At 50.0% G+C, this 25,215-nt stretch overlaps 2 protein-coding genes across 4 annotated transcripts; one reads left to right on the top strand and one right to left on the bottom strand.

Annotated features, from left to right (window-relative positions):
• The first annotated feature begins 865 nt into the window (after positions 1-865).
• LOC134024053 (tektin-2-like) lies at positions 866-12,891 on the top strand. 2 transcript variants are annotated; one of them, XM_062466441.1, is made up of 10 exons: positions 866-947; positions 2,321-2,497; positions 2,998-3,123; positions 4,699-4,904; positions 5,104-5,247; positions 5,959-6,073; positions 7,445-7,552; positions 12,110-12,253; positions 12,380-12,459; positions 12,656-12,891. In XM_062466441.1, the coding sequence occupies exons 2-10, from the start codon at positions 2,342-2,344 to the stop codon at positions 12,858-12,860; spliced, it is 1,284 nt and encodes a 427-aa protein (XP_062322425.1). In that variant the 5' UTR covers positions 866-947; positions 2,321-2,341; the 3' UTR covers positions 12,861-12,891. The 2 variants fall into 2 exon arrangements, with proteins under 2 accessions (XP_062322425.1, XP_062322427.1); XM_062466443.1 differs by lacking the exon at positions 7,445-7,552.
• Positions 12,885-24,079, bottom strand: si:dkeyp-97a10.2 (limbic system-associated membrane protein). 2 transcript variants are annotated; one of them, XM_062466445.1, is made up of 7 exons: positions 23,641-24,079; positions 22,809-22,862; positions 19,790-19,969; positions 14,822-14,974; positions 14,498-14,737; positions 13,830-13,926; positions 12,885-13,290 (listed from the first exon to the last, which is right to left on the bottom strand). In XM_062466445.1, the coding sequence occupies exons 2-7, from the start codon at positions 22,855-22,857 to the stop codon at positions 13,227-13,229; spliced, it is 783 nt and encodes a 260-aa protein (XP_062322429.1). In that variant the 5' UTR covers positions 22,858-22,862; positions 23,641-24,079; the 3' UTR covers positions 12,885-13,226. The 2 variants fall into 2 exon arrangements, with proteins under 2 accessions (XP_062322429.1, XP_062322428.1); XM_062466444.1 differs by having other exon boundaries at positions 22,809-22,865.
• Between the last annotated feature and the right edge of the window lie 1,136 nt (positions 24,080-25,215).

Here is a 25,215-nt window from a genome sequence, read left to right on the forward strand (position 1 = left end):
TTGCAGAAAGAGATTATCTGACTCTGTCTTTCCCCCCACTTTGTACACCGTCATATGACACACTGAGAATGTTGACCTCTACATTTCTTTATACAAGTTTTCCACTGTGTAGACTTTAGTGGTTTAGCTGTTGTGCAGCTGTCAGCGTTGTCGCATCACAAGTGATGTCGGACCAGACGACTCGTAGACACCGCTGAATGTCACCAGCTGAATGTTAGACGACAGCGACCAGCCGCCCGCGTCTCACCCCGACCCCTCTGTGTGTTTCAAATACTCTGTTGTAGGCTACAAACGATTCTTATTTTCAGTTTTACATTTACATTTAGTCATTTAGCAGACGCTCTTATCCAGAGCGACTTACAGTAAGTACAGGGACATTCCCCCCGAAGCAAGTAGGGTGAAGTGCCTTGCCCAAGGACACAACGTCATTTTTGTTTATGTTATAGTTTTAAATGTATATCTCTGTTTTATAACTATATTTTAGGTTAACAGCCTTAGTGTTGCTTTGCTTCAGTTTGAAGTGTATATTTCACTAATACTTGCAATAAAAAGCATTGCTTTACTCTGACTCTTTGTGTATTTATTACAGGGAAACACATTGGTTCTGTTGTCCTAACTTCTCATCCTGTCAGACTGGCCAACCGGGTATTACTGCAAATTGGCAGATCTCTTCAAAAATCTCTTAGTAGGACCATAGAGCAGGACAGAAGACATAATATCGATGCGCAGTCGCATGTAGTCTACGTAATGTTGGAAATGGACATGTGTCCTCATTGCCAGGGTAGTGTGTATAATGTAGGTAAACTTTGTAAACAAATTCCACCACTGAAGGTTGCGATCAATTATGACCTAACAGTACCCGTCGTTGCCTGGATACGCACGTTGTGTTAACAGGCCAGTTCGAGAGGTTGCAGGTGTCGCATAACTGCCTTATTAGCTTTCCGCTGGTGAGTAACAAAAATTAAATATTCATGTTTGATAATGGAGTTTTAGATAATGGGATTTTGTAACCTTATTATGAATTAATCATCAGAGAAATTGGCGTGGGATTGGGTATTAATAGTAAACGAAGCAAATTAAGTATTCGTCTCATTGACGCGCTACAGCCTAGCACCATAAGTATATAGCCTAACTTCCGTTCACAATTTACGATACTGGAACTGAACCAATACATGCATAGGGGGAAGATGGATTAAATTGAATCAAAATAAAAAATCAAATTTACAGGCATGTATCCTTCCAAAAATCCAAGACGGAAAGATCTTATGAGCATCAACTGACATGGTCACAAATAACTTACTCCTCCCCCCTCCCTCTCCTTAAAAAAGATTTTCTGAGCATTAACAACAGAACATCCGGTCTAACTTTGCGAAAGGGGGAGAGTGCAGCGCAGAAATCAAGCCCGACGTTACCTGGATGACTTATAGTTGAGTCTAGATTACATGTTTGGAGGATAGTGGTTCATTCGTAGCCTACTATAGAAGGGTAGTGCAGGGCTCTCAGGTTTTATGAACATTTTGGCATGAGATACCATAGATACCATAGCCTAGGCCCTAGGCTATCTGTAAACGTTTGGTTATGTTTCTGATTGGCTGGTAGGGGCCATTCAATTCTGTATACCTCGAGACAGCGCTCAACTCGGCAGAAAACTTCCCTCCGTATGCCTGCGCCTCGTCCATTAAGTGTATATAGAGGGACAAGTTATCCCTTCTCAGCGTGAGAAATACAAGGTGTTGCGTAAGAGCGTGAGAAATTGTTGAAATACGCGAGTCTCACGGCTAATGCAATAGACTTGAGAGCCCTGATAGTGTTTAGTCACTTCCTTAACCCAGATGACAGTTACCGTGTTGAGGGTTCAGATGGTAAATGGACTGCAGTTACCGTGTTGAGGGTTCAGATGGTAAATGGACTGCATTTAACAGCACCTCACGGAGCAGACAAAGCCTTTTACAGTTGCCTGTCATTCACTCTTACACACACTGACAGTGACGGAGCGGACATGCTCTGGCACGGAGCGGACATGCTCTGGCACAGAGCGGACATGCTCTGACACGGAGCGGACATGCTCTGGCACGGAGCGGACATGCTCTGGCCTGCTCATCAGTGTCTTCTGTCTAGCTCAGGGTCATTTCCCCACCTGGCCAGGAGGGGTTGGGGAACAAATAACCAACCTTGCGATGAGTGGACAACCCTCTCTACCTCCCAAGTCACGGCTGAGAGTCCAACACAGTCTGGGGAACAACTGCTGCATGTTTTGGATGAAAGCATCTGCTAAATGAATCAAATATAAACAGTTTTAGGTGCATGTGCCCCTCCACAGATTAATTACACAGCTTCGAGCATGGCCTCGCTGAGCAGGAAACCAGGCCGTGGGTACAGCATGACAGACTGGGAGACCAATAACAAGCTGCTCTCAGACGCCGCAGAGCACCACCGCAGCCAATCAGAGAGGGCGCGGCAGGAGGGGCAGGCTCTGACCGCTGAGACAACCTGCAAGGTAGACTATGACATCACAGGGTCAAGATGTCACACATACCCCCCCCCCACCCCATCAAATCAAACAATATTTATAGAGCGCATTTCATACCAGGTGGCAACACAGTGCACTTCACAGAAGGGAGGGGAATTCAAACACTGATGTTTGACACTAATTTTCCAGAGGGAAGCCTATAAACATATCAATATAGGAGAAATTTTAAAATTCTTCCCTGACCTCTCTGAAATGAGACAGATCGAGCACTTTCCTGGAGAATGTGAACTGCCAACATATTACAAAGCACACACATAGCAAGACTGATTACTACATCACAGGAAACCTGACATGGTATATAAACAAAACTAAACAAAGCTTAAGTAAGTCAAGTGTATAAACACCTTTCACATCCAGGTCACAAACTGCATCGGAAATGTAAAATGGTAAAAAATAAGACCATAAAAAAACTATAAAAGAACAGAAAGTAAGTGTGGTAGCATGGGTTCCCCCGGTGTGTCCTCCAGGCCGTGTGTGGGGAGCGGGACTTCAGGGGGCGTCTAGAGACCCGGCTCCAGGAGATCTCCCAGCAGAGACACGCCCTGCTGCGCTGCTCCCACCACCTGGACACAGAGATCCACGCTCTCACTCAGGTGCTCAGGGACTCTCAGCAGATGCACACACACTCATACACACACACGCATACACACACACTCATACACACACACTCATACACACACACTCATACACACACACTCATACACACACACTCATACACACACACTCATACACACACACACATACACACACACTCATACACACACACTCATACACACACACACATACACACACACTCATACACACACACTCATACACACACACACACTCATACACACACACACATACACACACACTCATACACACACACTCATACACACACACACATACACACACACTCATACACACACACTCATACACACACACACATACACACACACTCATACACACACACTCATACACACACACTCATACACACACACACATACACACACACTCATACACACACACTCATACACACACACTCATACACACACACTCATACACACACACTCATACACACACACTCATACACACACACTCATACACACACACTCATACACACACACTCTCACTCATACACACACTCCCACTCACTTCCCTGAATGATAATCTCACTAGCATCCGTCTTTGTTAGTTTCTCTCTGTCTCCCTCTCCCTCCCTTTCTCTCTGTCTCCCCCTCCCTCCCTTTCTCTCTGTCTCCTCCTCCCTCCCTTTCTCTCTGTCTCCCCCTCCCTCCCTTTCTCTCTGTCTCCTCCTCCCTCCCTTTCTCTCTGTCTCCCCCTCCCTCCCTTTCTCTCTGTCTCCTCCTCCCTCCCTTTCTCTCTGTCTCCCCCTCCCTCCCTTTCTCTCTGTCTCCCCCTCCCTCCCTTTCTCTCTGTCTCCTCCTCCCTCCCTTTCTCTCTGTCTCCCCCTCCCTCCCTTTCTCTCTGTCTCCCCCTCCCTCCCTTTCTCTCTGTCTCCTCCTCCCTCCCTTTCTCTCTGTCTCCCCCTCCCTCCCTTTCTCTCTGTCTCCCCCTCCCTCCCTTTCTCTCTGTCTCCCCCTCCTTCCCTTTCTCTCTGTCTCATCCTCCCCCCCATCTCCCTCTGTCTCCGTGTGTTTCTGTGTTTCTGTCTCTCTTCCTCCCCTCCTTCCTCTCTTCTTTTATTTCTCTCTGCCTCCCTCAGCTTTTGGGGAGATCTTGGGTGGACTAGTGTAGGTTATTCAAACTGTAATGCTGAGTTTGTGCCACTAGGAGGCAGTCTGGTCACTGACTAAACCGGGGGGGGAGGGCACATTAGAGGGTGGCTCAGTCCGCTGTTGCCCAACACAGTTTGTGTAAGCTGAAGCACCGACTTTGTGTAACCCTGTCATGCAATCGTTGTTACTATGGTTACAGCCTGCCTGTTGACGCTATATTTTCAGAAGTTTGTGGGGCAGGCTAGCCCCACAGACGTGACCAAACCAGAACATCGTTTCTAAATGTTTGTCCTGTCAGTCTTGTGTCGGGTAGCGTCCCTCTGAACCACATCACTGGTGGAGGACAACATGTTTACTGTTTTGCTTCTTATCCCTCTCTTCCCCCCTGCCATATGTCTCTCTCTCATACTCTAACTCTTTCTCTCCCTCCCCTTCTGTTTCCCCCTCCAGGCGAGGCAGGAGTTAGAAGAAGTGCTGATGGGGCTGGGCGCACGTGTGGAGGTGGTGGAGGAGTGCTGGGCGCTGGGGGAGGGGCGGAGAGGAGGAGAGCTGATCTCCGACCGCGTGGAGGCGGAGCTGAGGAGGGAGGCGGAGCTTATCGACCTCACACAGCAACAACTGCAGGAACTCAGCAGCCAGGCCTTCCTGGTGCTCTGGTGAGACTCACACACTCACACACACACATGTATGTTAGCATTGCTAAGCTACATGTGTTATGGACCATTAGCATCGCTAAGCTACCTGTGTTATAGCCAAGTTAGCATCGCTAAGCTACATGTGTTATGGACCATTAGCATCGCTAAGCTACCTGTGTTATAGACAAGTTAGCATCGCTAAGCTACATATGTTCTTCAGCCGCCTCCAGGAGACTCGCCAGCTGCTGACCTTTGACCTTAACAACAAGGTGGAGGCCCTGGATGTGGAACTGGCCTGCCTGTCTGTCACAGACCAGACCACAGGCCTCTCCCTCAAGCCCCGCCCCACCCACATGCCTGCAGGGTGAGGAGGCAAAGCCCCAGTCAGATCTTATTACTGTTCACTGTGTCTGGTAGCTGACATGTTACTTTACACTGTGTCTTGTAGCTGAGATGTGGTTACTTTACACTGTGTCTTGTAGCTGAGATGTTACTTTACACTGTGTCTGGTAGCTGAGATGTTACTTTACACTGCGTCTGGTAGCTGAGATGTTACTGTACACTGTGTCTGGTAGCTGAGATGTTACTGTACACTGTGTCTGGTAGCTGAGATGTTACTTTACACTGTGTCTGGTAGCTGAGATGTTACTGTACACTGCGTCTGGTAGCTGAGATGTTACTGTACACTGTGTCTGGTAGCTGAGATGTTACTGTACACTGTGTCTGGTAGCTGAGATGTTACTTTACACTGTGTCTGGTAGCTGAGATGTTACTGTACACTGTGTCCTGTAGCTGAGATGTTACTTTACACTGTGTCTTGTAGCTGAGATGTGGTTACTTTGCTGAAATGCTGATCCCTGATGTTATTCTGTACTTTCTATATTTATTCATGTATTCATTTAACTGATTATTTTATCCAAAGCAACTGCAACATTGTGATTTGCAGTCTACCAGTTGCATATTCCATGCACCAGTTGTGTGTTGCTTTGAATAAAAGTGTCTTCTAAATGAAATAAATGTTATCATCACTCTCTCAACACTGACCCTGATTTGATCAGTTTTTTGTCTCCTTCAGTTCCTCCTCCCACCAGGAGTGGTCACTGTTTAGCCAGCGCAACATGAGCCAGGCCCAGGAAGAGATGCAGGCATCTCTGAGGCTGAGAGAGAGCATGACCTCTGCCAGGGCACAGGTGAGAAGCACAGGGGACAGCTCAGTGGTAGAACATGGGGATGGGTATAGCTCAGTGGTAGAGCATGGGGATGGGTATAGCTCAGTGGTAGAGCATGGGGATGGGTATAGCTCAGTGGTAGAGCATGGGGATGGGTAGAGCTCAGTGGTAGAGCATGGGGATGGGTATAGCTCAGTGGTAGAACATGGGGATGGGTATAGCTCAGTGGTAGAACATGGGGATGGGTATAGCTCAGTGGTAGAACATGGGGATGGGTATAGCTCAGTGGTAGAACATGTGGATGGGTAGAGCTCAGTGGTAGAGCATGGGGATGGGTATAGCTCAGTGGTAGAACATGGGGATGGGTATAGCTCAGTGGTAGAACATGGGGATGGGTATAGCTCAGTGGTAGAACATGGGGATGGGTATAGCTCAGTGGTAGAACATGGGGATGGGTATAGCTCAGTGGTAGAACATGGGGATGGGTATAGCTCAGTGGTAGAACATGGGGATGGGTATAGCTCAGTGGTAGAGCATGGGGATGGGTATAGCTCAGTGGTAGAGCATGGGGATGAGTATAGCTCAGTGGTAGAGCATGGGGATGGGTATAGCTCAGTGGTAGGGCATGGGGATGGGTATAGCTCAATGGTAGGGCATGGGGATGGGTATAGCTCAGTGGTAGAACATGTGGATGGATATAGCTCAGTGGTAGAACATGGGGATGGGTATAGCTCAGTGGTAGAACATGTGGATGGGTAGAGCTCAGTGGTAGAGCATGGGGATGGGTATAGCTCAGTGGTAGAACATGGGGATGGGTATAGCTCAGTGGTAGAACATGGGGATGGGTATAGCTCAGTGGTAGAACATGGGGATGGGTACAGCTCAGTGGTAGAACATGGGGATGGGTATAGCTCAGGGGTAGAACATGGGGATGGGTATAGCTCAGTGGTTAGAGCATTGGACTGCTGATCGAGAGATGACCGGTTGAAAATCCTCCCTGATCGTTTTACACATTATTATGACCATGTGTGTGTGTGGAGGGGCTCATGTTGATAGTGCAACAGGAAGTCAGGCTGGGGTGTGTTTGGCAACTCCAGGGGTCCCTCCAGGACGACAGGAAGTGAGGACGTGAGGGTCGCTGGGCGTGCAGCGTAGCTTCTATAACACCAGGATGTTTATGGCTCTCTCTAACGATCTGGTCATGTTAGCATGTAAAACATGAAGACGTTCCTGAGTAGGAAGTTCCTGTGTGTGTCGATGACTATCCTGTGTGTATGTGATGTTCCTGCTGTGTGTGTACATTATGTTACTGCTGTGTGTGTGATGTTACTGCTGTGTGTGTGTATGTGTGTGTGATGTTACTGCTGTGTGTGTGTATGTGTGTGTGTGTAGAGCCAGGCAGACCTTGAAGCCCAGAGCAGCAGATCAGGGTTCAGCCTGCGCAGGAACACCCACCTGCTCCACCAGGCCTTCAACCACCTCCGCTGGAAACACTGCACGGTGAGCACTGACCTGGTCTGAACTGGACCTGGTCTCTACTGACCTGGTCTCTACTGACCTGGTCTCTACTGACCTGGTCTCTACTGACCTGGTCTTAACTGGACCTGGTCTATACTGACCTGGTCTCTACTGACCTGGTCTCTACTGACCTGGTCTCTACTGACCTGGTCTCTACTGACCTGGTCTTAACTGGACCTGGTCTATACTGACCTGGTCTCTACTGACCTGGTCTCTACTGACCTGGTCTCTACTGACCTGGTCTGAACTGGACCTAGTCTATACTGACCTGGTCTCTACTGACCTGGTCTCTACTGACCTGGTCTTAACTGGACCTGGTCTATACTGACCTGGTCTATACTGACCTGGTCTCTACTGACCTGGTCTCTACTGACCTGGTCTTAACTGGACCTGGTCTATACTGACCTGGTCTCTACTGACCTAGTCTATACTGACCTGGTCTATACTGACCTGGTCTCTACTGACCTGGTCTCTACTGACCTGGTCTATACTGACCTGGTCTGAACTGGACCTAGTCTATACTGACCTGGTCTCTACTGACCTGGTCTCTACTGACCTGGTCTTAACTGGACCTGGTCTATATTGACCTGGTCTCTACTGACCTGGTCTCTACTGACCTGGTCTTAACTGGACCTGGTCTATACTGACCTGGTCTTAACTGGACCTAGTCTATACTGACCTGGTCTCTACTGACCTGGTCTCTACTGACCTGGTCTTAACTGGACCTGGTCTATACTGACCTGGTCTCTACTGACCTAGTCTATACTGACCTGGTCTATACTGACCTGGTCTCTACTGACCTGGTCTCTACTGACCTGGTCTATACTGACCTGGTCTGAACTGGACCTAGTCTATACTGACCTGGTCTCTACTGACCTGGTCTCTACTGACCTGGTCTTAACTGGACCTGGTCTATATTGACCTGGTCTCTACTGACCTGGTCTCTACTGACCTGGTCTTAACTGGACCTGGTCTATACTGACCTGGTCTTAACTGGACCTAGTCTATACTGACCTGGTCTCTACTGACCTGGTCTCTACTGACCTGGTCTCTACTGACCTGGTCTCTACTGACCTGGTCTCTACTGACCTGGTCTTAACTGGACCTGGTCTATACTGACCTGGTCTCTACTGACCTAGTCTATACTGACCTGGTCTATACTGACCTGGTCTCTACTGACCTGGTCTCTACTGACCTGGTCTATACTGACCTGGTCTGAACTGGACCTAGTCTATACTGACCTGGTCTCTACTGACCTGGTCTCTACTGACCTGGTCTTAACTGGACCTGGTCTATATTGACCTGGTCTCTACTGACCTGGTCTCTACTGACCTGGTCTTAACTGGACCTGGTCTATACTGACCTGGTCTTAACTGGACCTAGTCTATACTGACCTGGTCTCTACTGACCTGGTCTCTACTGACCTGGTCTCTACTGACCTGGTCTCTACTGACCTGGTCTGAACTGGACCTGGGGCCTCATGTATAAAGGATTGTGCAGCTTTCATACCAGAAGATGGCGTACGGCCAAAACTCGAAAAGAACCTACGCACAGAAATATTCACATGTATAAAACCGGTCGTACGCCAGGTCCTGCGCACCTTTCCTTTATAAATCACAATCAACTTGAGATTGACCGCACGTGAACGAGCCACTGACCCCGCCTTGCCTCCTCCCATAAATGAATATGCAGATGGACTATAAATGCGCTCCTGAGGTCATTTCTTTGTCTGAATTACCGTATTTCTTCGAATAAACGCCACCCTCGAATAAACGCCGCACCAAAAATGAACGTTATTTAATAAACGCTGCAGCGTTTATTCGAAGAAATACGGTGACTGTGAGATCGAGGTTCTGACAACAGAGGTGGAGGCGAGAAAATGTGTCCTGTTTGTTGGCCTGTCATCAGGTATTAGCGACAAAAGAAAGTCGGCGGAGTGGAAAACTGTCACTATTTGCGCCCTTTCTTGTTTTGAACCTGTAGCACTTTGAGATTTAGCTAAATGTGAAGTGCATTACAAATAAAATCACTATTATTATAGGGCCATAAATTATGTGGATTCAGTGAACCGGACCATGGCAGAAATTAAAAATAAATGGTCCGATGTAAAACTTTAAATGAAGAAATGAGTGGTGGCACATAACAGCATGGCAGCTATAGGGTTAGTGTGACATGCATTTCCTGAGTGATTTTGTCGTTCGTTTGACACCCTCAAGTTTAACAGAAGTTATTAAGTGGTGGCGGATTAAACAGAAGGCTATATAGCATTTCCTGTTTTGGCATTTTGATGTGATCATCCACATTAATGATCAAACTTTTATTTTTATGTTTTTTGAATAGTCGACGTCATAAATGTAGTAGTGGAAACTTTATTTTGTAATGTTTGGTGAGTTTCGGCACTTTTCTTTTCAGTTAGAATTCGCCACGTTACAGAGCCAGACAAGACTTTGCGGACGTTCCGCACATTCTCACGTCTGCTCAAAACTTTCCGTGACGGCCCGCACATTCTCACGTCAAGTAAATCTTTATACATCACAAAGTGTGCGTGAAAACCAGCGTACGCAAGCTTTTTGTGCGTACGCAACGTTTATACATGAGGCCCCAGGTCTCTACTGACCTGGTCTCTACTGACCTTGTCTCTACTGACCTGGTCTGAACTGGACCTGGTCTCTACTGACCTTGTCTCTACTGACCTGGTCTGAACTGGACCTGGTCTCTACTGACCTTGTCTCTACTGACCTGGTCTGAACTGGACCTGGTCTCTACTGACCTGGCCTCTACTAACCTGGTCTGAACTGGACCTGGTCTCTACTGACCTGGCCTCTACTAACCTGGTCTCTACTGACCTGGCCTCTACTGTCCTGGGCTGCATTTCCCGAAAGCGTCGTAAGCCTAAGTTGATCGTAGAATCCATCGTATGACGAATCTTAGTTTTACGGGCCGTTCCCAAAGACACCGTAGCTAAAGTGTCTCTTGAAAATTCGTAGCTCTTGAAAGCGCATAGATTAGCCTACTCCTTACGAGCATGTTTGGAGTCAGGTGGCTGAGCGGTTAGGGTGTCGGGCTAGTAATCTGAAGGTTATGGGTTCGATTCCTGGCTGTGCCAAATGACTAGGTGTCCTTGTGCAAGGCACTTCACCCTACTTGCCTCGGGGGGAATATCCCTGTACTTACTGTAAGTCGCTCTGGATAAGAGCGTCTGCTAAATGTAAATGTAAAATGTTTGGGAAACGCATGTAAGAAATATCGATGGTTTCGTTATTTTGCTCGATCGTTGCTACGATCCATCGTTATCGGGAAACGCAGCCCTGGTCTGATCTGTAGTTAGTTTAAACCGGACCTGGTCTGAATGATGTTAGGAAAATATGACCAATTACAAACATGGACAAGTTGTACTTCACACAAGAAGAGCAAACATTGATTTTAAACAAATACTAAATCTTAAATACTTAAGGGAACATTTAAGGAAACCTTAAGGAGAAGACTTAAGGGTGCTTTGTGCAACCGATTATATTTTAAGGAAACCTTAACTCTTACTTTAAGGAAAATCCTAACTTAAGGTGTTTTGTGCAACCGGCCCAAGGCCTCTCTCCTACATGGATAAGGAGAGCTCCTTGAGGGTTAAAGATGATGTAGCTCCTCCCCCTGCTGGCCTGGGGTGTGTCCGGACTTAGCCTTGTACACTCTTAGTCCACTGTGTGTGTGTGTGTGTCTGAACCCAGCCTTGTACACTCTTAGTCCACTGTGTGTGTGTGTGTGTGTCCGAACCCAGCCGTGTGTGTGTGTGTGTGACCCTCTAATCCCAGCTGGGCAGCAGTACAGTATCTCCACAGACATGAGTACTTGTCCTGGAGAGGAAGTCCTGGACTCTAACAATAGCAGCGCAGGGAGGGACCTAAGAGACCAGCACAGTTCAAGCTCTCATGGCTGTGTGATGGGTCACTGCTCCAGCCTGTAGAGCTGACTCAACCCAGAACACACTGCCACTCAACCCAGAACACACTGCCACTGAACCCAGGACACACTGCCACTGAACCCAGGACACACTGCCACTGAACCCAGAACACACTGCCACTCAACCCAGAACACACTGCCACTCAACCCAGAACACACTGCCACTCAACCCAGAACACACTGCCACTGAACCCAGGACACACTGCCACTGAACCCAGAACACACTGCCACTCAACCCAGAACACACTGCCACTGAACCCAGAACACACTGCCACTCAACCCAGAACACACTGCCACTGAACCCAGGACATACTGCCACTCAACCCAGAACACACTGCCACTCAACCCAGAACACACTGCCACTCAACCCAGAACACACTGCCGGAGAGGGGTGATGGAGGGGGAAGGGTGTGTGTGGGTGAGGATGTGTGAGGACTAGGACTACAGACAGCCTGCATACTGAAGAGGTCACATTGAGTGGTGCTGGGCATGAGGAAGTTTAAAAGCTGTCCTCTAACAGAACCCCCCCTTCTTTCTCTGGTGTGTTGTGAATCTGTGCTCGTTGGGGTCTGTCTTTCCTGCCAGACCAAAGAGGAGATCTCAGAGCTGGAGAGGGCGATCCACGGTGTGGAGCAGGAGCTGGTGGCCAGAGATGCCCACCTGAAGCTGGTCCACACCAGGCTGGACAGCAGGACCTACCGGCCTGGCACAGAGCTCTGCATGGACCAGGTGTGTGTGAGGGTGTGTGTGAGGGGGTATATGAGAATGTGAGTAGGAGGGTGCGTGTGTGTTTACACTGTGTCTCTGATCATTAAGACCGTGTGTGTGTGTGTTTACTCTGTGGCTAATGACCAGGTGCAGTCCAGCCTGGTGGATGAGGCCCAGCAGCTGGAAGTCTCTACTGCAGCTCTGAAGCAACACCGGGCCCAGTGTCAGTGAGTACCTAGAACATAGAACCTATGAACTGGCCCAGTGTCAGTTAGTATCTAGAACCTGGCCATTTTCAGTGAGTGCCTAGAACCAAACCTAGAACCCATGACCTAGTGTGTAATCCAGACGTCCTCGTACCTAGTCCAGTACCCATTTCCTCCTAATACCTATCCCAGTGACTAACTACCTGCTGTGCACTAGACACACCCTGAAGACCCTGGAGGAACATCTTGCACGTCTTGAGTTCAACCTGGACCTGAAGCACGAGGCACTGGAACTGACCCTGCGTAGCAACCAGACGCGGCAACGCCTGGAGCCCCACCCCTCCCCACCGCGCCCTGACACCCCCCCGCCTCACACCTGGGATTCTGCTGGAAGGCTGCTCTCTCATAAACCCTGCTTTTAAATTAACTTGAATAACACAACCTGGTGCCTTTGAGGTGTTTATTAAAAACAACATTGTTTTTAAACAATTTATACAAAAACAACCCAAAATACAATAACGATAACTAAGATGTGGGTTTATACAGGAAAGTGTATATAAAAATATATAAATGTCAAATGTTGGCCAATATACAGAGGCCAGAGAGTAAAGAAAGTCCAGTGGAGACCTGCCATCGTCCAGTTGGCAGGTCTCTTCCCTGTTCCAGCACTGAAAGGTCATGTTGTTACTGGACAGGAAGCTCCTCCATGCGGCTCTGCCCTCTTCCTGTGCTGCCTCAACCTCTCAGTGGGAGGGCTGGGGTGAGCGGGGCTGGGGAGGTGGGCGGGGCTACAGGTTTTCCTCCAGGTGTTCCTGCAGCCTTTCTCCTCTGCGGAGCGTCTGCCTGCGTCTCCTGAACACAAATAATCCATCATCAGGCATTGCCCACGACTAGTGTGTGTGTAGATACATGTGTGTGTGTATATACTGTACGTGGTGTGTGTGTGTATACGTGTGTGTGTGTATACATGTGTGTGTGTGTAGATACATGTGTGTGTGTAGATACTGTACGTGTGTGTGTGTATACGTGTGTGTGTGTATACATGTGTGTGTGTGTAGATACATGTGTGTGTGTAGATACTGTACGTGTGTGTGTGTATACGTGTGTGTGTGTATACGTGTGTGTGTGTATACGTGTGTGTGTGTAGATACTGTACGTGTGTGTGTGTATACGTGTGTGTGTGTATACGTGTGTGTGTGTATACGTGTGTGTGTGTGTATACGTGTGTGTGTGTAGATACATGTGTGTGTGTAGATACTGTACGTGTGTGTGTGTATACGTGTGTGTGTGTATACGTGTGTGTGTGTATACGTGTGTGTGTATGTGTGTGTGTATACGTGTGTGTGTATGTGTGTGTGTATACGTGTGTGTGTGTGTGTGTGTGTGTGTACCTCCACAGCAGGAAGGCCAGTACTCCCCCGAGGACAAGCAGCACCAGCAGCCACGCCCACTCCCCCGCCCCTCCCCCGCCCTCTCTCCGGCAGGGCTCTGACGACACACACCACACTCACAGTTAACTCCAGGACAGCTCTGCAGCTATGTTTGTACAGGTGTGTAGGTCTACAGGGTTCAGGTCTACAGGGTTCAGGTCTACAGGATTCAGGTCTACAGGGTTCAGGTCTACAGGGTTCAGGTCTACAGGATTCAGGTCTACAGGGTTCAGGTCTACAGGGTTCAGGTCTACAGGATTCAGGTCTACAGGGTTCAGGTCTACAGGGTTCAGGTCTACAGGATTCAGGTCTACAGGGTTCAGGTCTACAGGGTTCAGGTCTACAGGGTTCAGGTCTACAGGATTCAGGTCTACAGCTGTGTAGGTCTACAGGGTTCAGGTCTACAGGGTTCAGGTCTACAGGGTTCAGGTCTACAGGATTCAGGTCTACAGCTGTGTAGGTCTACAGGGTTCAGGTCTACAGGGTTCAGGTCTACAGGGTTCAGGTCTACAGGTGTGTAGGTCTACAGGTGTGTAGGTCTACAGGGTTCAGGTCTACAGGGTTCAGGTCTACAGGTGTGTAGGTCTACAGGTGTGTAGGTCTACAGGTGTGTGTCTCCAGGAGCATACCTGCGGTGTAGGTGGCAGAGCTGTGGCCCAGCCGGTTGCTCACCACGCAGGTGAAGTGCCCGCAGACGGGCGTGGAGGAGAAGAAGAGCGTCTTCCCGTCCGCGGACACACGGCCCAGGGCTGTTGTCACGGCAGCGTTGTCATGGAGCCAGGTGAAGCGGGGCTCGCTGCCCCAGGCCTCAGCACAGAACAGGGAGGCGTGGGACGCGTTCACGCTCACAGACACGTGATGCACTGCCACTGAGGCCCGGAGACAGGCAGATAGGGGTCAGAGGTCAAACGAAAGTCAAGGGTCATACACAGCAGACTCTAGGTTCATCCTACCATATTCTGTAACTATGCACTCCGCCGTCGCCGTGGCACCCGACCGGTCAGTGACGGTAACCGTGTAGCGGCCGCTGTCCGCCGTGGTGAAGCCCTCCAGGCTAAACACCGCCCCCTGCTGCTTCAGACGAACACGCCCGCTGGAGGGGTTACCTAGGTGGGGCATGACGAGTTTAAAGGCAGGGTAGGTAAGTTTTGCGAACCTACCAATTTTGGCTTGAGTTTGAAAGGATTCAAACCAAAATATCTCACCCCTCCCTTCAAGGCCACTCGTCCGAAATACATGAACGTGCTGTCTGACTACTGCTAGGAGGTAGGTAAACAAGTATCCTGTCCAATCATTGCATTCGGTCCGAATGCCGTCCAATCATTAAGTTCTGTCCGAACTTAATGATAGGTTGTGTTAATTACCGTTATCTGATTTATTTTTACTGAAGTTTATTTAAGAAAATATGACAAAAAGTGCATCTCAACAACACCTCCACCCTGCCTTTAAGACAACAACACCTCCACCCTGCCTTTAATACAACAACACCTCCACCCTGCCTTTAAGACAACAACACCTCCCCCCTGCCTCTAAGACAACAACACCTCCACCCTGCCTTTAAGACAACAACACCTCCACCCTGCCTTTAATACAACAACACCTCCACCCTGCCTTTAAGACAACAACACCTCCCCCCTGCCTCTAAGACAACAACACCTCCACCCTGCCTTTAAGACAACAACACCTCCACCCTGCCTTTAAGACAACAACACCTCCCCCCTGACTTTAAGACAACACCTCCACCCTGCCTCTAAGACAACAACACCTCCCCCCTGACTTTAAGACAACACCTCCACCCTGCCTCTAAGACAACAACACCTCCCCCCTGCCTTTAAGACAACAACACCTCCCCCCTGCCTCTAAGACAACAACACCTCCACCCTGCCTTTAAGACAACAACACCTCCACCCTGCCTTTAAGACAACAACACCTCCACCCTGCCTCTAAGACAACAACACCTCCACCCTGCCTTTAAGACAATGACACCTCCACCCTGCCTTTAAGACAATGACACCACCCTGCCTTTAATACAACAACACCTCCACCCTGCCTTTAAGACAATGACACCACCCTGCCTTTAAGACAACGACACCACCCTGCCTTTAAGACAACACCTCCACCCTGCCTTTAAGACAACAACACCTCCCCCCTGCCTTTAAGACAACAACACCTCCACCCTGCCTTTAAGACAACGACACCTCCACCCTGCCTTTAAGACAATGACACCTCCACCCTGCCTTTAAGACAATGACACCACCCTGCCTTTAATACAACAACACCTCCACCCTGCCTTTAAGACAATGACACCACCCTGCCTTTAAGACAACGACACCACCCTGCCTTTAAGACAACACCTCCACCCTGCCTTTAAGACAACAACACCTCCCCCCTGCCTTTAAGACAACAACACCTCCACCCTGCCTCTAAGACAACGACAACTCCACCCTGCCTTTAAGACAACAACACCTCCACCCTGCCTCTAAGACAACGACACCTCCACCCTGCCTCTAAGACAAGGACACCTCCACCCTGCCTCTAAGACAACACCTCTACCCTGTCTTTAAGACAACACCTCCACCCTGCCTTTAAGACAACACCTCCACTCCACCCTGCCTTTAAGACAACACCTCCACCCTGCCTCTAAGACAACACCTCCACCCTCCCTTTAAAGACAACACCTCCACCCTGCCTCTAAGACAACACCTCCACCCTCCCTTTAAAGACAACACCTCCACCCTGCCTCTAAGACAACACCTCCACCCTGCCTCTAAGACAACACCTCCACCCTGCCTTTAAGACAACACCTCCACCCTGCCTCTAAGACAACGACACCTCCACCCTGCCTCTAAGACAACACCTCCACCCTGCCTTTAAGACAACACCTCCACCCTGCCTCTAAGACAACACCTCCACCCTGCCTTTAAGACAACAACACCTCCACCCTGCCTTTAAGACAACAACACCTCCACCCTGCCTCTAAGACAACAACACCTCCCCCCTGCCTTTAAGACAACAACACCTCCACCCTGCCTCTAAGACAACAACACCTCCCCCCTGCCTTTAAGACAACAACACCTCCCCCCTGCCTTTAAGACAACAACACCTCCACCCTGCCTCTAAGACAACAACACCTCCACCCTGCCTTTAAGACAACAACACCTCCCCCCTGCCTTTAAGACAACAACACCTCCACCCTGCCTTTAAGACAACAACACCTCCACCCTGCCTTTAAGACAACAACACCTCCCCCCTGCCTTTAAGACAACAACACCTCCCCCCTGCCTCTAAGACAACAACACCTCCCCCCTGCCTTTAAGACAACAACACCTCCCCCCTGCCTTTAAGACAACAACACCTCCACCCTGCCTCTAAGACAACAACACCTCCACCCTGCCTCTAAGACAACAACACCTCCACCCTGCCTTTAAGACAACACCTCCACCCTGCCTTTAATACAACAACACCTCCACCCTGCCTTTAAGACAACAACACCTCCCCCCTGCCTTTAAGACAACAACACCTCCCCCCTGCCTTTAAGACAACAACACCTCCACCCTGCCTCTAAGACAACACCTCCACCCTGCCTCTAAGACAACACCTCCACCCTGCCTTTAAGACAACACCTCCACCCTGCCTCTAAGACAACGACACCTCCACCCTGCCTCTAAGACAACACCTCCACCCTGCCTTTAAGACAACACCTCCACCCTGCCTCTAAGACAACAACACCTCCACCCTGCCTTTAAGACAACAACACCTCCACCCTGCCTTTAAGACAACAACACCTCCACCCTGCCTCTAAGACAACAACACCTCCCCCCTGCCTTTAAGACAACAACACCTCCACCCTGCCTCTAAGACAACAACACCTCCACCCTGCCTTTAAGACAACAACACCTCCACCCTGCCTTTAAGACAACAACACCTCCACCCTGCCTCTAAGACAACAACACCTCCCCCCTGCCTTTAAGACAACAACACCTCCACCCTGCCTCTAAGACAACAACACCTCCCCCCTGCCTTTAAGACAACAACACCTCCCCCCTGCCTTTAAGACAACAACACCTCCCCCCTGACTTTAAGACAACAACACCTCCACCCTGCCTTTAAGACAACAACACCTCCCCCCTGCCTTTAAGACAACAACACCTCCCCCCTGCCTTTAAGACAACAACACCTCCACCCTGCCTCTAAGACAACAACACCTCCCCCCTGCCTTTAAGACAACAACACCTCCACCCTGCCTCTAAGACAACAACACCTCCACCCTGCCTTTAAGACAACAACACCTCCACCCTGCCTCTAAGACAACAACACCTCCACCCTGCCTTTAAGACAACAACACCTCCACCCTGCCTCTAAGACAACGACACCTCCACCCTGCCTTTAAGACAACAACACCTTCACCCTGCCTCTAAGACAACAACACCTCCACCCTGCCTCTAAGACAACAACACCTCCCCCCTGCCTTTAAGACAACAACACCTCCCCCCTGCCTCTAAGACAACAACACCTCCACCCTGCCTCTAAGACAACAACACCTCCACCCTGCCTTTAAGACAACAACACCTCCCCCCTGACTTTAAGACAACAACACCTCCACCCTGCCTCTAAGACAACAACACCTCCACCCTGCCTCTAAGACAACAACACCTCCACCCTGCCTCTAAGACAACGACACCTCCACCCTGCCTTTAAGACAACAACACCTCCACCCTGCCTCTAAGACAACGACACCTCCACCCTGCCTCTAAGACAACAACACCTCCACCCTGCCTCTAAGACAACAACACCTCCACCCTGCCTCTAAGACAACGACAACTCCACCCTGCCTTTAAGACAACAACACCTCCCCCCTGCCTTTAACCCTTGTGCTGCCTTCGGGTCACATGACCCAAAGGTTCATAACGAACCATTGTTGTGTTTACCCAATTTTACCCAATACAAAAACAAATAAAAATAATTTTCTTTTAACCTTCGCAATGTGGAGGGTCTGAGACAGCCCGACGGTTAAAAGAAAATGCTTTACTTTTTTGTATGCGGTAAAGGTGTCGCAATACGACGGTGGGTAACAATGACTGATGGGTCAGAATGACCTGAAGAGAACACGAGGGTTAAGACAACGACACCTCCACCCTGCCTCTAAGACAAGGACACCTCCACCCTGCCTCTAAGACAACACCTCTACCCTGCCTTTAAGACAACACCTCCACCCTGCCTTTAAGACAACACCTCCACTCCACCCTGCCTCTAAGACAGCACCTCCACCCTGCCTCTAAGACAACACCTACACCCTCCCTTTAAAGACAACACCTCCACCCTGCCTCTAAGACAACACCTCCACCCTGCCTTTAAGACAACACCTCCACCCTGCCTCTAAGACAACGACACCTCCACCCTGCCTCTAAGACAACACCTCCACCCTGCCTTTAAGACAACACCTCCACCCTGCCTCTAAGACAACGACACCTCCACCCTGCCTCTAAGACAACGACACCTCCACCCTGCCTCTAAGACAAGGACACCTCCACCCTGCCTTTAAGACAACACCTCCACTCCACCCTGCCTTTAAGACAACACCTCCACCTTGCCTCTAAGACAACACCTCCACCCTGCCTCTAAGACAACACCACCCTGCCTTTAAGACAACACCTCCACCCTGCCTTTAAGACAACACCTCCACTCCACCCTGCCTTTAAGACAACACCTCCACCCTGCCTCTAAGACAACAACGTCATCACAGTGCAGAGACATGGGATAAGCGGTCCCTCGTCACCCATAGCAACAGAACCCTAAATGACCTCAAACTGTTGCTCCTTAACACAAAGAATAACCATGCGAATGATCGTACAACCGAGTTATCACACATTAGGTTGACTTCCTCAAAACTACACAAAGGCTCACGCATTTTAACGGTTTACCTGGGAAGACAGCCAGGGTCACCTTCCCCACATGGCTGCCATGTTCCCGCTCCCGCTCCCAGGCCACGCTGGACACCTGGGGGCTGAGCTGGGCCTGGAGCAGCAGCCCGGAGGCTGGGAGGACATGCACCGGCTGGGGGGTTTGGATCTGGACAGACACACTCTGGGACCCACCTGGCACTGTGGAGACAAGCAGAGATACTGCTATCCTATACTGCTTACATACTAGACCCCATGTACTATACTAGACCTGCTATCCTATACTGCTTACATTCTAGACCCCATGTATTATACTAGACCTGCTGTACTAGACCTGATGTACTAGACCTGCTGTATTAGACCTGATGTACTAGACCTGATGTACTAGACCTGATGTACTAGACCTGCTGTACTAGACCTGATGTACTAGACCTGCTGTATTAGACCTGCTGTATTAGACCTGATGTACTAGACCTGATGTACTAGACCTGATGTACTAGACCTGCTGTATTAGACCTGATGTACTAGACCTGATGTACTAGACCTGCTGTACTAGACCTGATGTACTAGACCTGATGTACTAGACCTGCTGTACTAGACCTGATGTACTAGACCTGCTGTACTAGACCTGCTGTATTAGACCTGATGTACTAGACCTGCTGTACTAGACCTGATGTACTAGACCTGCTGTACTAGACCTGTTGTACTAGACTAAAGCAATAGCCTTCGATAGGGTGTGGGTTCCATGTCTATAGTTATCAATACATGGTGAAATCAATATGTGAGTGTCTTGACTGAATTGTCGTCTATCACTATTCCAACGCAGATACAGCCAGATGAGCGTTGCTGTGACAACACTGGCACAGTCATTTGAATCAGCTTGTTTCTTTACGAAATTAAATGTTTGCCAGCTAACTAGCAGCAAGACAATATAAAGTGGACTCTTTGTTTTCTGTAGAGATACGGTGCATGTTATCTAGGTGCAGTGATGCACCGTAATATCTCTAATCAAACTGTGGGAAGGTTTTACCCGTGGTATGTCGTCAGTATAGATTTAGAGGTTGGGACCCCCTGTTGTATATCCTCCCAGACCTGCTGTATGACAGACGGGAGACCCTGCAGTACTTATCAGACGGGAGACCCTGCAGTACTTATCAGACGGGAGGCCCTGCAGTACTTATCAGACGGGAGACCCTGCAGTACTTATCAGACGGGAGACCCTGCAGTACTTATCAGACGGGAGGCCCTGCAGTACTTATCAGACGGGAGGCCCTGCAGTACTTATCAGACGGGAGGCCCTGCAGTACTTATCAGACGGGAGGCCCTGCAGTACTTATCAGACGGGAGGCCCTGCAGTACTTATCAGACGGGAGGCCCTGCAGTACTTATCAGACGGGAGGCCCTGCAGTACTTATCAGACGGGAGGCCCTGCAGTACTTATCAGACGGTTGGCCCTGCAGTACTTATCAGACGGGAGACCCTGCAGTACTTATCAGACGGGAGACCCTGCAGTACTTATCAGACGGGAGGCCCTGCAGTACTTATCAGACGGTTGGCCCTGCAGTACTTATCAGACGGGAGACCCTGCAGTACTTATCAGACGGGAGGCCCTGCAGTACTTATCAGACGGGAGACCCTGCAGTACTTATCAGACGGGAGGCCCTGCAGTACTTATCAGACGGGAGGCCCTGCAGTACTTATCAGACGGGAGGCCCTGCAGTACTTATCAGACGGGAGACCCTGCAGTACTTATCAGACGGTTGGCCCTGCAGTACTTATCAGACGGGAGGCCCTGCAGTACTTATCAGACGGGAGGCCCTGCAGTACTTATCAGACGGGAGGCCCTGCAGTACTTATCAGACGGGAGGCCCTGCAGTACTTATCAGACGGGAGACCCTGCAGTACTTATCAGACGGGAGACCCTGCAGTACTTATCAGACGGGAGGCCCTGCAGTACTTATCAGACGGGAGGCCCTGCAGTACTTATCAGACGGGAGGCCCTGCAGTACTTATCAGACGGGAGGCCCTGCAGTACTTATCAGACGGGAGGCCCTGCAGTACTTATCAGACGGGAGGCCCTGCAGTACTTATCAGACGGGAGGCCCTGCAGTACTTATCAGACGGGAGACCCTGCAGTACTTATCAGACGGGAGGCCCTGCAGTACTTATCAGACGGGAGGCCCTGCAGTACTTATCAGGCGGGAGGCCCTGCAGTACTTATCAGACGGGAGGCCCTGCAGTACTTATCAGACGGGAGGCCCTGCAGTACTTATCAGACGGGAGGCCCTGCAGTACTTATCAGACGGGAGGCCCTGCAGTACTTATCAGACGGGAGACCCTGCAGTACTTATCAGACGGGAGACCCTGCAGTACTTATCAGACGGGAGGCCCTGCAGTACTTATCAGACGGGAGGCCCTGCAGTACTTATCAGACGGGAGGCCCTGCAGTACTTATCAGACGGGAGGCCCTGCAGTACTTATCAGACGGGAGGCCCTGCAGTACTTATCAGACGGGAGACCCTGCAGTACTTATCAGACTGCAGGGCCTCCCGTCTGATAAGTACTGCAGGGCCTCCTGTCTGGGCCTCCTGTCAGACAAGAGGCCCTGCAGTACTTATCAGAGGAAGTAGGAACCAGAAGGCAGCTGATGTGTTCTGGAGATAATCATGCTCAGCAGCAGCCCTGGAGATAATGGCTGATGGCAACAATACAGCACTGTTGGGGCCCTCCCCCTTTCCACTCTGCTGTTTACAGAGGAACACTGACTGTGTAGCCTCATATAACCTCCCCCCTCATATAACCTCCCTCCTCCCTCAGATAACCTCCCCTCAGATAACCTTCCCCCTCCCCCTCAGATAACCTACCCCTCAAATAACCCCCACACCCTGCTTAAAGACCGCCCCCACAACCTGTGTGTAGTACTAGTGCTATCTACAGTAGTGTACTTACTCAGCCTGTGTGTGGTACTAGTGCTATCTACAGTACAGTACTGTCGTTAGCCTGTGTGTGGTACTAGTGCTATCTACAGTACAGTACTTACTCAGCCACTGCAGAGCCACAGCACAGCATAGACAGTACTGCAGCCTCATACCACCTGCTGGGAGAGAGGGAGAGACAGAGAGGGGGGGAGAAGGAGAGGGAGAGACAGAGAGAGGGGGGAGGGAGGGAGAGAGACAGCGAGGGGGTAGGGAGAGGGAGGGAGAGACAGAGAGAGGGGGGGAGGGAGAGAGACAGAGAGAGGGGGGGAGGGAGAGAGACAGAGAGAGGGGGGGAGGGAGAGAGACAGAGAGGGGGGGAGGGAGAGAGACAGAGCGAGGGGGGGGAGGGAGAGAGACAGAGAGAGGGGGGGGAGGGAGAGAGACAGAGAGAGGGGGGGAGGGAGAGAGACAGAGCGAGGGGGGGAGGGAGAGAGACAGAGAGAGGGGGGGAGGGAGAGACAGAGCGAGGGGGGGAGGGAGAGAGACAGAGAGAGGGGGGGAGGGAGAGAGACAGAGAGGGGGGGGGAGGGAGAGAGACAGAGCGAGGGGGGGGGAGGGAGAGAGACAGAGAGAGGGGGGGGAGGGAGAGAGACAGAGAGAGGGGGGGAGGGAGAGAGACAGAGAGAGGGGGGGGAGGGAGAGAGACAGAGAGAGGGGGGGAGGGAGAGAGACAGAGAGAGGGGGGGGAGGGAGAGACAGAGAGGGGGGGGGATCTTTACTATCACCTGTGGAGGTCCATTCAGCAATGGAGGCTAAGCTGTCTCCCTAAGAAATGTGTGAAATGGTGTCGTCTGTTTGACTTAAAAAACCTTGGGTCCTGCATGACCAGACCAGGGTTGTGTGTATTTGATCAGTTGTATTTAGCTGGTTAGCCCCAGTGGGCCGTCCACTTACCTCCCCGGGGTTTCTACACACAGCAGTCACTTCCTGCTTCTCCCAGTCTGGCAGGAGACTCTTCCTTCACGCTCCCAGAGTGCTGAAGGTCAACTTCAGTCCAGAACACAGATGTTCCACAAACACCGTAAAATACCCGTCACGTCTGATAATACAATGTTTCTGGAGAAGCAGAGAGGCTGAGCTGAGCTACACACGGACGTGTGGAGAGTGTCTGGAGCTGCACGTCCAGGAGGCAGGGTCTGCTCACGGTCTGGTCTGCTCGCGGTCTGGTCTGCTCTGCGAGAGAAGGGTCTGCTCGCAGTCTGCTCGCGGTCTGGTCTGCGAGAAGTGTGTAGGCGTCACCTTGTTTTCAAGCGGTGCAATTTCCTCTTTCCCCTTCCTGTACAGTAAACGCTGCCACTCAAGGTTAAAAAAACTGGACTTTCTATTGTCAGATCATTTCTGATTGCCCCCCCCCCCCCCCCCCTTCTCTCTGTGTCCCAGGAACCTTCTGTCACATGACAGAAAGTCGTCTGAAGTGATGTCACACCAAGGTTGGCACACTGTTGTCAAACAGAGCAGACGGGTCAATAGAAAAGCGTTCTCTCTGAAAGGAAGTGATCAACAATGCTGAATGCTGCGCTCGACAGACTTTCACATGAGCTCAACTGCTGTTTAGTTTTTAGTTACAGACTAGCATTCATATTCCATTGGAACGCTTTTCTTTAGAAATGCTGATTAAGCCATATTCAACACAGAATAATACTGTGTCCGCCCCTCCTCTCCCTATCTGCCCTGTGTTCCATGTCACTGTTCAGAGAGATATGAGACTGAGTTTGACTGACATGCACGTTGAATGGGGTAGGGCCTACCCCATTCAACGTGCATGCCCGGTAGGCCTACCATATTCCTACCGTGTTCATGATATATGGATGAGTTAGTACAATAAAGCAACAAGACAAACTGCATGAACAAACAAGCAGGCATGCACCAATCAAAATCAAGCTTCACAATCACTTTATAATTAACTAATTGTTTATTAATTGAATAAGGACAAAAGAAAGATAATAATCCACATAACTAGGATAACGAGGATGTTCTGAACTTGTGAATACAAATGTTCTGAACTTATGAATACTAAAACAGCAGAGTTCAGTAGACTCCAAACACTGAATGTGTTACTTTAACAGTCCTCTAATATTGTCCTATGGTTTGTCAGGGAGATATTGGAAGCTGTGGTGGGATGGTAGCCCTTCTCTTGCTGCTCTCACATGAGAAGATCTTGGCCTCAAGATCTTCTCACATGAGAAGATCTTGGCCAACAGGCCTCACATGGCAGTCTGTGTCCTCCATCCTCCTCTGCAGCTGAGCTCCTGCTACAACACAGACACTGTAAAACCTGAACAAGGGAAGTTTACTCACATTGTTTGATTAAATAAGAAGCGGATCTGCCGTTTGTCCCAGTTAGCTGTCCATGCAGACAACTACTCCAAGGATGATGATCCCAAGTATGCTACAGGTAATCCATGCAAACCCGCTCTGTGTGAGTAGAAAGGGATAATAGCGCTGTTATAAACTCCTAAATAGCGTGAG

Source organism: Osmerus eperlanus, chromosome 7, assembly GCF_963692335.1.
Source record: "Osmerus eperlanus chromosome 7, fOsmEpe2.1, whole genome shotgun sequence".
NCBI classification, from domain to species: domain Eukaryota; kingdom Metazoa; phylum Chordata; class Actinopteri; order Osmeriformes; family Osmeridae; genus Osmerus; species Osmerus eperlanus.

What these genes read in the sequence shown, in the direction of transcription:
- LOC134024053 (XM_062466441.1), top strand. Translation starts at nt 2,342, where the DNA reads ATGGCCTCGCTGAGCAGGAAACCAGGCCGTGGGTACAGCATGACAGAC. An exon ending in AGATCCACGCTCTCACTCAG is followed by an intron (nt 3,124 to 4,698) that starts GTGCTCAGGGAC and finishes TTCCCCCTCCAG; the next exon opens with GCGAGGCAGGAGTTAGAAGA. An exon ending in CAACACCGGGCCCAGTGTCA is followed by an intron (nt 12,460 to 12,655) that starts GTGAGTACCTAG and finishes GCTGTGCACTAG; the next exon opens with ACACACCCTGAAGACCCTGG.
- si:dkeyp-97a10.2 (XM_062466445.1), bottom strand. Translation starts at nt 22,857, where the DNA reads ATGAGGCTGCAGTACTGTCTATGCTGTGCTGTGGCTCTGCAGTGGCTG. An exon ending in TGTGGCTCTGCAGTGGCTGA is followed by an intron (nt 19,970 to 22,808) that starts GTAAGTACTGTA and finishes TTGTCTCCACAG; the next exon opens with TGCCAGGTGGGTCCCAGAGT. An exon ending in CTCTGCCACCTACACCGCAG is followed by an intron (nt 13,927 to 14,497) that starts GTATGCTCCTGG and finishes GTGTGTCGTCAG; the next exon opens with AGCCCTGCCGGAGAGAGGGC.